The 14,160-nt window shown below is 50.1% G+C and overlaps 8 protein-coding genes across 8 annotated transcripts; 3 read left to right on the top strand and 5 right to left on the bottom strand.

Moving 5' to 3' along the window:
• Positions 1–164: 164 nt before the first annotated feature.
• On the bottom strand, positions 165–609 carry N7532_009984 (uncharacterized protein; the record flags this gene model as incomplete). Its single annotated transcript, XM_056622475.1, is given in 2 exon segments — positions 165–373; positions 387–609. 2 exon segments carry the CDS (start codon positions 607–609, stop codon positions 165–167), a joined length of 432 nt encoding a protein of 143 aa, XP_056469891.1.
• Positions 610–664: 55 nt separating this feature from the next.
• On the bottom strand, positions 665–1,015 carry N7532_009983 (uncharacterized protein; the record flags this gene model as incomplete). Its single annotated transcript, XM_056622474.1, has 1 exon — positions 665–1,015. The coding sequence occupies one exon, from the start codon at positions 1,013–1,015 to the stop codon at positions 665–667; it is 351 nt and encodes a 116-aa protein (XP_056469890.1).
• A 669-nt stretch (positions 1,016–1,684) lies between these two features.
• Positions 1,685–3,136, top strand: N7532_009982 (Histidine phosphatase superfamily clade-2; the record flags this gene model as incomplete). The annotated part of the gene is made up of 2 exons (XM_056622473.1): positions 1,685–2,925; positions 2,977–3,136. 2 exons carry the CDS (start codon positions 1,685–1,687, stop codon positions 3,134–3,136), a joined length of 1,401 nt encoding a protein of 466 aa, XP_056469889.1.
• Positions 3,137–3,473: 337 nt separating this feature from the next.
• On the bottom strand, positions 3,474–5,170 carry N7532_009981 (putative MFS multidrug transporter; the record flags this gene model as incomplete). Its single annotated transcript, XM_056622472.1, has 3 exons — positions 3,474–4,053; positions 4,110–4,927; positions 4,988–5,170. The coding sequence occupies 3 exons, from the start codon at positions 5,168–5,170 to the stop codon at positions 3,474–3,476; spliced, it is 1,581 nt and encodes a 526-aa protein (XP_056469888.1).
• Positions 5,171–6,303: 1,133 nt separating this feature from the next.
• On the bottom strand, positions 6,304–6,945 carry N7532_009980 (PaaI family thioesterase; the record flags this gene model as incomplete). Its single annotated transcript, XM_056622471.1, has 1 exon — positions 6,304–6,945. The coding sequence occupies one exon, from the start codon at positions 6,943–6,945 to the stop codon at positions 6,304–6,306; it is 642 nt and encodes a 213-aa protein (XP_056469887.1).
• Positions 6,946–7,792: 847 nt separating this feature from the next.
• On the top strand, positions 7,793–9,526 carry N7532_009979 (alpha-glucosidase; the record flags this gene model as incomplete). The annotated part of the gene is made up of 1 exon (XM_056622470.1): positions 7,793–9,526. One exon carries the CDS (start codon positions 7,793–7,795, stop codon positions 9,524–9,526), a length of 1,734 nt encoding a protein of 577 aa, XP_056469886.1.
• Positions 9,527–9,685: 159 nt separating this feature from the next.
• On the bottom strand, positions 9,686–11,125 carry N7532_009978 (Zn(II)2Cys6 transcription factor; the record flags this gene model as incomplete). Its single annotated transcript, XM_056622469.1, has 1 exon — positions 9,686–11,125. The coding sequence occupies one exon, from the start codon at positions 11,123–11,125 to the stop codon at positions 9,686–9,688; it is 1,440 nt and encodes a 479-aa protein (XP_056469885.1).
• A 385-nt stretch (positions 11,126–11,510) lies between these two features.
• Positions 11,511–12,926, top strand: N7532_009977 (MFS general substrate transporter; the record flags this gene model as incomplete). Its single annotated transcript, XM_056622468.1, has 5 exons — positions 11,511–11,608; positions 11,677–11,875; positions 11,927–12,149; positions 12,297–12,861; positions 12,917–12,926. 5 exons carry the CDS (start codon positions 11,511–11,513, stop codon positions 12,924–12,926), a joined length of 1,095 nt encoding a protein of 364 aa, XP_056469884.1.
• Positions 12,927–14,160: the final 1,234 nt, after the last annotated feature.

Genomic DNA, 14,160 nt, shown 5'->3' with positions numbered 1-14,160 from the left:
TTGACGAGCTAACGGCTTTGCTGTCGGAAGATCAAGCCACCCGTGGCTACTCCCGAGATCAATTTTTTTAGTATCCCATCAAGTAACCTAAATAGCACCTCATAGCCGCGACGCTGAAAAAGTATCGAAAGATATCGCATCATATTTAGTTGGAACAATCGTATTCACAGACTCAGGAACGTATCAATCAAGTCAGATGGCTCATTAAAGAAATCGAACATCATAATACCAACCCGCTGGCCTTTTTTGCTGCTCCAGGAATGGCACGAGTTTGTGATTGACGCCACCCGCAGGAGTCCAGGACTCGTTGCCAGTCGCGATGATGCGCGGCCAGTCCGGTGGCAAATTGTACACGTTTGTTCCCCAGGCAAAGCTCTAGAAAAGACTATCCTGGTGCTCTTTTGTGGCCTTGCGAATATTTTTCATCGTCACATTATACTTCACGTTGATATGAGTCTCAACTACGGTTGATATCACGGGCGTACCTGGCTGATAATAGTCCTCAAGTATAGGCGGCCAGGTTCTTCTTGGGGCTGTAGGCCAGGGAATAGATGGACCATCATCTGTCCCTAGCTTCGGCGAGAAATGGACACCAGGAAGGAATTTCATGTAGTGATAGGCAACCGATCCAGGTCAAAGCAGCGAAGCAGGATATTTTTCCGCGCTACTCGCCAAGTGTGCCGAGCTCATCTTTCCTTTGAACGAAATAGTCCCGCGCTGCCCGAGGCATCAACGGCTGGTAGAGTTTCGACTGCGGCGCTGCGTTTTTCGACGCGTACATGGCAGCCGAACGTTCGTGTTGGAAAGATAGGAACACTGCCTCAGATGGATAGAAGATCAGGGAGGTATTGGTCGAGGCGAGCGCAAAGCGCAGATCAAAGACTCGAGTTCCCATATTTAGCATGTCGACAAGGACCGCTGCAGGCATCGGAAGGCCTGATATGGAGGGATGATAACCTGGTTGAGGCTGGTGACGCCTCTCAAGGAGTTCTAGGTCGTCTGAGAGTAGTTCCATGTCGCGCTGTCGTGGGTTCTAGGTATGTCGATGTGGATGATTGGTTTGTCATCGGGGATGGCCTTCATCCAGCGTGTTTTGGCGATGCATCGTCTAGGACCTTTTGCAAAGCCAGATCTGCCAAGGGGCGGGACGAGGACCAGGCAAGAGGCGACCATAACATGGCCATAGCGGCCACCGAAAGCGAACGTGCTGCATATCGATGGAATCTGACAGAAGTGCTGAATCGAGGAGGTGAGCCTAGATGGCCCATTCAAGCCAGGTCTTGGCTCGCTTATGTGTTTCGTGCCTGCTCAACTGTAGCCAGCCGCATCCACCCTTCGTAAAGCAAGCCCGCGTAAGTGAGGTCTGCGATCCCATTTGGGGGGCGGACGTCACATTGCGTCGCGACCCATCGGCAAATTTGCAGCAGGACAAGTTTCGAGTCCTTAGTGCTGAAGAATCTATCCTCGCGACGAGGAGCAACCTGAGTTCGCGACACGTTTGAATATATTGCTTGTTCCACGTGGAGTGAAGTGGCGACGACGACTGGCTGCGGCGGGTGGAGACCAGCCATCGGCTACCGCGACCGCCTACAACTTCATCAACAGCTCAACGACAAAAAGGCAACCTCTTCGTTTGATGACGGAGGGAATTCTGCTCAATTTTCAACCGGCCTTGCTGGAAACGATGCGCAGTCTTGCTGCGGAAGTCCTGTTTGGGGCCGCCGGCTCAGCCATGGCGCTGTCACCCCTGGAGACCTTCTATCCCCCGGCACTGAACCAAACCGCATACATCTCCAACAGCTCCGTAGGCACATATGGTGGCCTCTACAAGGCTTCGACCCACGGCCCGGCCGGGGGCAAGCCCTATGGGATCTACGACTACTGCTCGATGCCTCACCCGCGCAGTCAGGAGTACCAAGAGCCAGGACCTGTGGCCGAGGGTTCCGTCAAGGGCAAGCTGGTTTATCTGGAATATATGCAGCGCCATCAACGACGGACGCCGTACAATATCCTCCCGGGTGGCGAGGATCAGCCTTATCATTGTGATGATGTTCGCACGTATCTCTATGCGGGTCCAAGTAAGGAGAGCGATTTCCAGCCCATGCCCATGTACGCGCAGACGTACCAGGACCCTACCAACCCGTTTAACACCGGCGTGAACGGGACGTGTCAATTCCCCCAGATTACTATCGGCGGTGTTGAGGATGGTTATCAGCATGGCAAAGACCTGTGGAGTGTGTACAGTGAGAAGCTTGGTCTTCTCCCCAAGCAACCGAATGAGCGTGTGTGGTTCCGTTCCAGCGACTCGGCTCTGACACAGGATTCTGCTGGTGCAGTTCTTCGTGGTGTCTGGCCCGAGTTCAAGGGTGCTCTGCCCTTGCACCAGATGGTGACTTCCGTCGACACGGTCAACGAGGGTTATTCCTGTGACGCTGTTAGCGCCACTCTGAGCCAGCTCCAGTCTACCGACGAGTGGAATGAACACATCACAGTGACCAAGGAGCTGCGAAAAAAGCTTGGGTCTATGTTCGGGGCTACATCAAGCTCATGGCAAGAAACATTCGATCATTTCTCCGACAATTTCCAGGCCAGACTGTGCAACGGCTACCGCCTCCCTTGCAGTGTTTCTAACTCGAGTGAATGCGCTACACACCAAATGGCAGAGGAGGTATTCCGCGCCGGTGACTGGGAGTGGAATTACTACTGGCGAACAAACCCTTACGTGGCCAAGTACATTCAGGTCGTCGAGGGTCTTTTTATTGGCGAGCTTATCGCCCGTCTTAAGGCTGTGCAAGAGGGAAAATCGTCTCTTGACTATAGTCATATTTTCATCCATGATGGTGATCTCGGTCCTATTCTTGGATCCTTGGGTATTAATGCTCTTCGCTGGCCCGGCATGGCTTCTAACATCGCCTTTGAGGTCTGGTAAGTTTACTTCACACAATCTGCGATCCCACGCAGACTAACAAGCAATAGGAAAACCGATGCGAAGGAGGAGTCCCTCTACGCTCGCGTCCTGTACAGCGGTCACCCTCTGCAAACTATTCATGGCTCGCTGGACTGGGTTCCACTCTCGCAACTCATTGATATCATTAGCCCCTATGTCCCAGATGATATCACTTCCCTGTGTGGATAAGCCCACCCCCTCCTGATTTGCATTCTGAGATCATTAGCATGCTCCCTGAGCACTAATCTGAATTATTCACGTCTTCCATTGACTCCACCAACCCACTACGACTAATGTCCGGAGAGTTCGCTACATATACCCATAAGGCTGAAGTTCACTATGTCTCTGAGTCTGTGAGTGAGAGGACCCTGGAAGACTTGAGAGCATTAGAGGGAAATTTGACTTGTGAACAGAAATCAAATATAAAATCGTTTCATCATTATGTTTATGCATGCAGCGCTATTATTCTATATGCAAAGACCGGCTCATTCCTGAGTACCAGGGTATATGTGTCTGCTGTTCAAGTCTAAACCTCCTCCCTCTGGACAGCCTCCGCATTCGGCTGCTCCTTGAGCTGCTCCTTTTCATCTGCCGTCAACTCACTCTCGGCATTCTTAATGCGCACGAACGCAACGCTCATAAGTAATCCAATAATAGCAAGACCTGCTTCGAACCAAAACACAGCCTTGTAGCTTTCGCGCTTACCAAGATGCTTGGTTTGGGTCTCCACGATATCGGCAAAGCCAAGTATCACCGCAATTCCCATATGCATGGTGCAATAGGGGAGTGCTCCGGCGATACCTTGTCGAGCCTTTGGCATCGATGTTGTAATGAAGATATTGGCAATATTGAATGATATGTCAATGGCGATTGTGCCGCATATCATCGCTGGGAAGACGTATGCCCAGTAATTTCCGCCCATTGGGACGACTGCGAACAGGAGTGCAGAGCCCACGTAGCCTAGGCACGAAATGATCATGAGAATCGTGCCTGAAACTTTGTGAAGAATGAAACCTCCTGTAACCGACAGAAATAAGCCGCCAACCGCCATCGGAACAGTCCATGCAACGATTTGGAGAGGACTGGCGCCCATGAACGCGGACATACTGAGAAGTCGGTTAAAAAGCATGCCGGAGGTGATGAACTCATAGGTTGAACTTACTATAAAACTCCGTAAAGGAGAAAAACACCCAGGGAGCCGTAGAGGCAGAGCAGGGACAGCACAAGCGGTGTCATGTGCTTGACACGGAAAATATCGCCCGGCATTAGTGGGTTATGAACGACCCACCCTTCAACGTATGCAAAAGCTGCCAGCGTAATGACGCCGAGGATGAGGAACAATGGAATGTAAGGGGTTTTCCATCCTTGCGGCGCGTAAGAACTGTCGGCAATAGCAAAAACAAGAAGTGTTGTTCCGACGATCGAAAGAACGAAACCAGCCCAGTCCATCCGAACACCTAAATGCTTCTTCTCTGCATAGTCCTTGGGCACCGACAAAATAGCCGATACACCCATCACGGCAGAGAGGATTGCTCCGATCCAAAAATACCATCTCCAGCTCAGGAACTGGCCGGCAAGACCGGAAACAAAGAATCCGAGGAAGAAGCCCAGCGCCGCGCAGGCTCCATAGATGCTAAAAACTAGGTTCTTTCGTGGGCCTGGTCGGTAGGTGCTGCCCAGAATCATCATTCCGGATGGCAATAGAGCACCCAGTGCTAGGCCTTGGGCTGCTCGGAAGATGATCAGCATCAGCCAGGATTGCGAAAAGCCCGCGATGATCGAGGAGATGGAGAGCCAGATGGCGCCGGCGTTGAATACGAGATAACCTCCATACATGTCGGTCAAACGACCGAAAATGAGCAAGGTGGCGCAGATGACGAGTGAGAGTGCCGTCGTGGGCCAGATGGTGGATGATTCTGGGATATGCAGTTCCTCAACCAAGGTGGGGGTGAGAACATTGGATCCGGTGATATAGAACTCCTGCAATAGGAATGTGTGTTAGCTCTGTTCAAGCAGAAAAGCGAAATTCTGATCACGCACCGCCAAGATCTGGGACATAACAATGGAGAAACAGAATGCAAGCTCCGACCAGATCGAAGTGAAGACTGATGGACGCTCTCTGCCCAGCTTCTCCATATCTGGTCCCTCCGCGACCGTCTCCTCCGGCCCCGCCTCCATCTTGTGCAGTTCGGCGGGGGGCGCCTGTGTAGTATCTGTCGACATGGGCTACGCTGTATAACAAGTGCGACTCAATCTCCCCAGCGTCAAACCCGAGACCGTGAACAACATTTATAGTGAAGAAGAGTGCCACACGACGAGAAAGAATTTTCTAGGCGACAACTAGCGCGTCTACGATTAACTGCCTAAAGAGGCGAATGAAATACAACGCGCTTGCTAATCTGAACCGAATTTCGGGTCTATAGCTTAAGTTGTCAGGGAGGCGTCAGAATCTGTCCGATTCCACATGGTCGCTGCCAGCGGAAAATTAAGGGCCAATCGCATTGTCAAGTGTCGGCCAAGCGCCGAATCGAGAAGTTGTCGGGAGTGGGGCGGTTGCTCGTGGCGGATGCCAGCACATCCGGCATCAAGCTGCTGCGGAGTGGCCATGTTGAAGACGGGAGAGATTCGGGATGTTTCGCTGCCGGTTTCCGGAATCTCCCACGAGGTTGTCTCTGGTTAGTCCACGACTGACTCCAGACCGTTGTACATAACGTGAAAGCTGCAGTCCATCAGCCTTGAATTCAACGTCCACGCAGGTGGGTCTTTCCATTGTTGCCCTTAATTGATGAGGGCGGTGGGCCAAAGATGGGTTCAGGGGCTTTAGAAGTGTCTCCGAACTGTTTCAGAACCCACCCAATGAATACAGTCTCAACGACATGTAGGATGCATAGCAAAACGGTTCTATTTACACCATTTACATTTTGCTGAGTAAGGCTATTTTGAGCGTGTGACGTCATTCGGATTATTGGATCTCCTGGATCCCGCGGGCCCCGACATCGGCTGTCGAGTGTATGCAAATATGTATCAATGGAACACAAGAAAAACATCGTAGAAATGTGAGGATTGGGATTTCAGGAAATAGTCAGCCACGAATACAATTCTGATTCCGTCAGTTGAGTATTTCAAGTATTGCATTGTACTCGTAATAACCAATTTTTCACAAGTGTTGGCATCACATACATGCAGGTTGACGAGAAACAGCACTACACGTGACAAATATATCTGGATGAACCTCGGATCAACAAAATCAGATCTCGTAGGATCACAATGGTGCACACAATGTTTCGTCAATCAATTACTTGAAATTGATTTTGGAAAGTTTTCTTTCATAATGTCGATAGTCATTGTAAAAGTATCTATAGAGCAGCGGGTGACCGAGCGCTAATATAGAGAGATTTCGCCTCCACCATGACATTCCCATTTTCCGACAGGACACGAGCCTCCAAGAAATATTTTCTCCCTTCCTTCTTCTTGAGCCATGTTTCAATCACAAGAATCCCTGGGGCGGGAACGGGTGCACGGTAGGAAATCTCGAGGTTGGCAGTGTACAATCGGGATAGAGAATCCTTCGCAACGAATTCTCGATATGCCTCGGCGCAAAGTCCGATGGACTCATCAAGGAGCGACGCCATAACCCCGCCATGTAAAGTGTCTTGGAATCCGCCCACATCGGGTCCTAACTGAGCAAAAGTGACACACAAAGGCTCCTTTCCCCCGTCGCCTTGACTCGGGCCATCAGCACGACTAGCAGTAGAATCCACATATTTTGCTAGCAACATCGACAAGAGCCTGGGAACCGTTTCCGTGGAGTTGATGGTCTTGCTGAAAAATCTGTTGGCTCCGGTCTTGTCGTAACGGGTAAGGAATGGAATGGGTCGGTAAGCAGTATTGGAGATGTAGGTATTGCAGATGGATATCGTGGAGAAGAATTCGAGGTCTTTGGCAATCAACTCGGTCTTGCCGAGGAGACCTCGTAGGTCGGACCACAGCTCAGTCATTTAGATGCTTGTCTGGAGGGAATGAGTGATAGAGAGAGATATTCTAAAAGGCAGAAGCCATTTGTTTGGTCTACAGCGACGGAGAAGGCAGTGAGTAGAGCTGAGTGCGGGGAGATCACATGACCGCGAATACCATGGAGTAGACCTCGCCAAAATCGCGGGTTGGGTTTCGACCCTTGACCCAAAACCCGCCAAGAGATTTGAATACAGGTAATATATACCATATTACACATATTTATATGCGTTACAGGTAGTACTACAACTGTTATTCCGTAGTATACGGGCTGATGGATTCTGGGCGGGTTCGCGGGTACCCGTAGGGTACCCAAAAAAGCAATATGGCGAGGTCTACCATGGAGTAAGGTCCCCCACCAGATGAAGATATGACATATTAAACGAACTGGGACAACATCTGTCAAAAAATATATTGGTGGTTTGTACAGGGAAAGAATATAAGGAAAAAGGAAGCCCGCGGCGCGGAACGACCCCACAATCTTGCACCATCCCCAGATTTTCGGATCTGGGGTAATGGGTAGTAAACAATGTCGGTCCGACATGGAACCAATCAGCTGCGGGAGAGGGGTTCGCGAGGCTGGCTTGCAGGCTGGCGGGGTAATTCATCTCGGTCCGATAATACCCCAATAGAGGTAGCTGCGAGAAGGTGCTGGGGAATGAGAGCAGGTTATAAAGCCCCCCAGCTTTTGGATTTCTTCCACTATGCTGGCTTTTATCATCATCATTTTGACATTGTTCCTGTCATTGTTTCAAGAGGATTTAGACGTCTTCCATTCGCAAACCTCCTAATCGTTTCGGTCAGGGATACACTTTTTCCCATTCCTCTTCCGTCATGGCGTCGGAAAACCCCTGGTGGAAAAACGCCACCATTTACCAGGTGTACCCAGCCAGCTTCAAAGATGACAATGGCGATGGGATCGGTGATCTCCCTGGCATTCTGAGCAAGTTGGACTATATCAAGTCTCTGGGCGTCGATGCTATCTGGATTTGCCCGATGTACGACAGCCCGCAATATGATATGGGTTACGACATCTCGAATTATGAAGCGGTATACCCGCCGTACGGTACAGTTGCCGATGTCGAAGCTATCATTGCCGGCTGCCATGAACGTGGCCTGCGCGTGCTCTTGGATCTCGTTATCAACCACACATCCCACCTCCACGCTTGGTTCATAGAGTCCAGATCATCAAAGACCAGCGCTAAACGCGACTGGTATGTCTGGCGGCCAGCGAAGTATGATACGGATGGAACCCGCCGGCCTCCAAACAACTGGCGCAGCATGTTCGGTGGCAGTGCCTGGGAGTGGGATGAAGAGACACAAGAATATTATCTGCATTTGTTCGCAGTTCAGCAGCCTGACCTCAACTGGGAGAACCCCAATACCCGCGAGGCGATCTACGAGTCGGCAATGGAATTCTGGCTCCGAAAGGGCATCGACGGATTCCGTGTCGACACCGTCAACATGTACAGCAAAGAACAATCATTCGGAGATGCCCCGATCGTCGATCCAAGACTCGAGTGGCAGCCCGCCCCTTCACTATACTGCAACGGGCCCCGGATACACGAATTCCTGCGTCGCATGGGTGAGATTTTGGGCAAGTACAACGCTATGACTGTTGGCGAGCTGCCGAACACGCCGCAAGTTGAACACGTATTGAGATATGTCTCGGCAAAGGAGAAGCAGCTCAGTATGGTATTCCAGTTCGATATCATGGATGTCGGCACAGGCAACCTTCGGTTCAACACGACTCCACGTAACTGGACCCTCTCCGACTTCCGCGAAAGAGTCGCACGTACCCAAGAATTGCTGAACGGAACCGATGGATGGAGTACGTCTTTCCTAGAGAACCACGATCAAGCGCGCTCTATTTCCCGATTTGGAAGCGAGGAGACGCCTGAGCTATGGCAACGAAGCGCGAAGATGCTCAGTATGCTTCTTGCAAGTCTTTCTGGCACCCTGTATCTTTATCAAGGCCAGGAGATCGGAATGGTAAATATGCCAGCCGACTGGGACATCAGCGAGTACAAGGACCTCGACAGCCTGAACTATTACAAATTCATTCAGGAAGTATCGAGAAATGATTCGACCGCAGTTCGTGAAGCCAAGCTTTCTCTTGCCCACCTAGCAAGAGATCATGCTCGAATCCCTATGCAATGGGATGGTACACCCAACGCGGGCTTCACATCTCAATCAGCGAAGTCTTGGATGCGCGTGCATGATAACTATCCATTGCTGAACGTGAAGCGACAACAACACGATTCCACATCTGTTTTCAACTTCTGGCGCGAGATGTTGCGTGTGCGTCGTGAAAATCCGAACGTCTTCGCGCATGGAATATACAGCGATCCTGAGCCCACAAAGGAGAATGTTTTCGTCTTTGAGAAGACGGCCGATACTCAGAAACTCGTTGTTGCGCTGAACTTCACAGCAGATGATCAGACTTTGGATCAGCTTGCGGGATACATCGGAGCTGCATCAGTCAAGGCTCTGATCAGGAATTATGATGACGAACCTCTCAATCTGCTCCGGCCTTTCGAAGGCCGAATTTATCTGGTGGAGAAATAGAATCACCTGCTCCGTCAGCCACGTGAGGATGTGTCGAGATTAGTGGACGTTGGAATGAGTGTCCACGCTGGGATGCGTGGAGAAAGGGATGGGAAATTCACAGATCGACATGGAGATTATACAGTACGTGATATCCGGTAGTATTCATATACAGCAATACTATTGTAGAAGTTCGATCTCTTTAATGCCAGGGTATTTGCTTCGGATCTGTTCGAATTTTTCGGTAAGAGCCGCTGGCCGCAACGTCTCAAACCCAGGGAACGAATAGATAAAGTCCCTCAAAAACATGATGTCGTAAACACGCTCGACCGTCTCGTCTCCGGGGGCATGCTTAAGATGCAGAACGACGTCAGTGATCGTATTCGCAATTTCGAAAAGTTTCTCCAGTATGCCGGATCCGTGAATTCCCACCATGTCCCGGGGAACTGCAGAGAGGAACTGGCGTAGTTGGCTGGACAGGCGTAATGGAAAAGAAAGAGATAGAAGCAACGAGGTGCTCGATGATGATAGAAGTGTGTTGGATAAAGCAATTTGCCAAGTCAAAGTGCGCAGCCAATGTCTGGTAATTACCAGGTCCGCTTGCATCAGCTCTGGCAGTTCGGAGACTTTCTGGTGCCAGTCATAGTCATCAAGCTCTTGCTGTTTCATTTGTATCCATTCGACTGTGACCCCGGACCTGTCGCCTAAAGCAAAGTCAAGGAATTGTCGATCGACGAAACAAAAACTTTGAATCAGAAGATTGAATCCTTCTTCGACATGTTCAGGGAGCGATGGGTCATGATCTGGAAAGTTTTGCAGACAGGCTAGGCAGGTAGGGCGATGGAATGTAAGAGCTGTGAATCTCTCATGTATGAAGCACTCGTAGTAGGCCCTTTGCCGACGCGAACGTTCTGCCACGTCAAGAGCAGCTAGTCCCTCGTCCGAGTGTGTCGGCAATGTCATGTAAACATACGATATGGCCTGTCGTAGGTACGAAAAGCCCAGGTCGAGGCGACGGAGTCCAACAAAGCACATTTGCGTGAACAGGTTCTCCATGACACCGATTACATTGGGCTGTGTGGAGAGTCCAACAGGGACTCTATATTCCAATGAGCGCGTCACGAAAGTCGCGATTCGCTCACGCGTAGCAGGCGCTTGTTGCACGGGCTCACTCCGAGTCAAATTGATGGTCACGGCAATGAAAATGTAAGCGAAAGAAGCCGCCTCTCGATTCTCGTTCATTTGCGCAATGAGATTGCGGATCTCGGTTGCGGGCACGACCGGGCTCATGGGATAGACATACTCAGTATATTCGTCGAGGAATTCCAGGAAAAATGCGGGGTTCGGGTGAGACGATTGTATGGGGAACTCGATAGACGCCGACCAAGGCTGTAAGAAGCGCCCGGGATTATGATCATTGCGTGCCTGGCTACCCTGGCGACATTCGGCAATGACTGTGCCTCGTCGAACCGTCTTCTTTCTTGATCGCTGGACAGGACCGGTAGCATAAGTACAGGGTAACCCGACGTGTGTACACTGCTGGCAACGGGACTGGCCATTGCATCTGACTTTGCGACGCTTGCAGGGGTCGCATGCTCGCGATGCACGACGCGGCTCCATGTGCGGCGGCGTGGAGGAGGTACAAAGGAGAGATGGAGTGAGGCAGCGGAAGGCGGGGGAACCACGCGCTTTTGGCGCTGCCGCATGGGAACCAAGACTTAGTACTCTACTACTACTACTACACCAAAGAGCATCCTTTCTGTGTTTTGGCACATTTGAGTTACCCAGTGTGATTTATTCCCAAAATCATCTCTATGGGACTAATTTCTCGTTATCTGTCATTTCCAGAAGGTTCTCAATGTCGATAACCGCCGCCACAAGGTCCCCGTTTCCCAAGGTACTTGATGGACACAACAAAATCCACGACCCCCTCGAGCATACTTTCGGATCGTGTGAAATGGTTTCCGGGATTGTGACTTGCGATCTAGCCTCACACGCAAAGAACATGTCCACCGATGATGCCACGGCCTCAGTCAGCGACCTGAATTTCTCGGACTCTTCCTCTGCACACACTCCAAAGACTCAGTCTCAGCTTTCGAAGATGTAAGTATCTTATAAACTCCAATAATTCTCTCTCGGCCTTGATTGACGATTGTGATTCATCTTCGAAGTGCAGATCGACAAGTCCTTCCTCTTCTTGTCGTTGCTTTCGCCAGCTACCAGTTGGATCGCACAAACATTGCCAGTTGTCTGACCGGCGGCCTTGCGTCGGACATTAGAGTGAGTCAGGACTCTATAAACCTTGGGAATCTGCTCATGTTCGCCGGGGTGATTGCCCTGGAGATCCCATCAAATGTGATACTTCACCAAGTAAGCGAGCGAACCCCGATCTTCTCCTTTGTCCTCAACTGATCGTCAAAGGTCGGCGCTCGTTGGTGGATCGGTGGCCAGGTACTTGTATTCGGCGTGGTCGCTGCTTTGCAGATCTTCATTTGTGACCGAACTGGATTTCTTCTCACAAGAACCATTCTTGGCCTTTGCGAGGCCGGTTTTATTCCAGGTTCCATGTTCACATTGTCAACTTGGTACACTAGAGAGGAGATAACTAAGCGAATTGCCATATTCTTCTTTGGCATGTTCGGAGGTACGGCAGTTGGCCCATTGATAGGTGCTGGGCTTATGAGATTAGACTCAAAAGGCAGCCTCTCTGGCTGGCAGTGGATATTCCTAGGTCGTTCCGCATTTCTTTTGCTCATCTCCATGATTCACGAAACTAAAATTTTTCTTACAGTGGAGGGTATCTGGACCGTGGTCGTTTCCATCCTGTTATTTTTCCTGCTTCCGGAGAGAGCCAGATATTATCCTTGCTCTGATGTCGAGAAGGCCTCCGAGGTTGCTCCGTCAGGGAGTACTTCTCATCGCATTTCATTAACGGTAGTTTGGTCCACCTTGGCCGATTTCAAACGCTGGCCGCATTTTATCGCGACCGCTTGTGTTTTCGCTACATGGAATCCGCTAACAGTCTACACGCCGTCTATTTACACCATGCTTGGCTTCGAGCGGGTTCCGGCAAATGCATTGGCGGCAATCGGAAACTTCATCACTCTGCCGGTTGTTGTTTTCTTCGCCTGGCTAAGCGACAAGTCTCGCAAAAGGGGGCTTGCTGTGATCATCGCACAGACAGTGTACTTGTTTTCGCTCATTGTGTTGAGATGCAGCCAACCACACGTCGGAAAATGGAGCAAATTTGGGCTTTGGACGACGGCAAATGGTTTGGCGGTCGGCTACCATCCGATCCATAACGCCTGGATACAGATGAATAGCACCACTCCGGAGGAAAGAAGTATCGGTGTCGCGTAAGTTTTAAATCATGTTCCCCCTGAATTTTTACTGACATCTTTCTCCTGCCAGTATGTGTTAGTTACAATACCTGTCCTAAGGTTCAAATGAACTTTGATCTGGAAGACTAACTAAATCTTCAAAGTTGTGATGACAGCCACCAGCGGTCTTATGGCAGGGACGCAAATATTCCGCCAAGACGACTCCTCTAATCTTTATCCGGAGGGGCTACTTATGATGATTGGACTGGTGGCTGCTGGTATTTTCTTTACGGCCCTGCAGGAGTTGATCTATTATCTGCAGAATTGCGAAATCAAGAGGCGTAACATCCATACCACTGAACTAAAAATCCTCTAGCGGTCGTCGAAGATACGAGACAGCGAACAAGAACAAAAGCAAAGCAAGACAATACGAAATACAAACCCTCGTAGCCTTCAGCAGTAAGCCCAAATCCGACCAAGGAGTCCGAGTCTTCGAGGGCTTTGGAGTCGACTGTAATATTTGCGACTTGCCGTAAAGGTTCATGTTCCCTCCGAAATCGTGCAGCTGGCACCAGATCTATGGCTTACCTGCATGGCTGTTTGTTCGTTTTCATCGAGGCTCAGTCGCCGAATAAAGACCGAGAATGAGCATGCTGCTATTTTCGGTGACACCGCCAGGATATGCATCAATCCGCGCTTGTGTCCAGAAACCTTCACTGGAGTAGAAAAGCCGACCTAGCCACCAGACAGCAGCAGGATTGGCAGAGGCCAATCCTTCGTATGTTTGCTCCGAGACACCGGATAGCTAATCGCTTTCTTCGGGCTGGGGTGTCATCTCGTTAAATTGATTCAACGTGTACATATCGGTAATGTTACTGAATGCTTCAATCTCCTTTCGGATGAAAAGATTTTGCAGCTCTGCGTAGGTGTCATCATCAAGAAATAGTCCTCACTATACTGACCAGAGCGGCGCTTTGGTAATGTTGGAATTTTGGCCCCACTCGTTTGATAGCATCTGGCACAAATTCTGGGAATGCGGGAAGTACAGGGATTATTCCGAGTTCAGCCATCCGGGCAACAATCTTCTTCTATATGGCAAATTGTGACTCAAGAACAGTACGTTTCTTCGATTGTTCAGTCTCTTTGTGTTGCAGAACTTCGCTTATAGCGCCTTATTGAAATTACTGATAGGAATTACAACCCCGCGTTCTTAGACTAGTTGGAGTATTGAGTAGCATTGGCCATGTAGCATTGCAAACGGATCGCAACCATGGATTTTCAAGTAGGATATGCAGGCAAAATAGTCACCTAGATTACACCAAGTCAAGGATGTTA

Source organism: Penicillium argentinense (genome assembly GCF_028826775.1).
Source record: "Penicillium argentinense strain IBT 30761 chromosome Unknown utg000010l_segment0_segment0, whole genome shotgun sequence".
Lineage (NCBI taxonomy): Eukaryota > Fungi > Ascomycota > Eurotiomycetes > Eurotiales > Aspergillaceae > Penicillium > Penicillium argentinense.
Note: the sequence above shows the minus strand (reverse complement) of the source record. Positions and strands in the feature narration are given on the sequence as shown.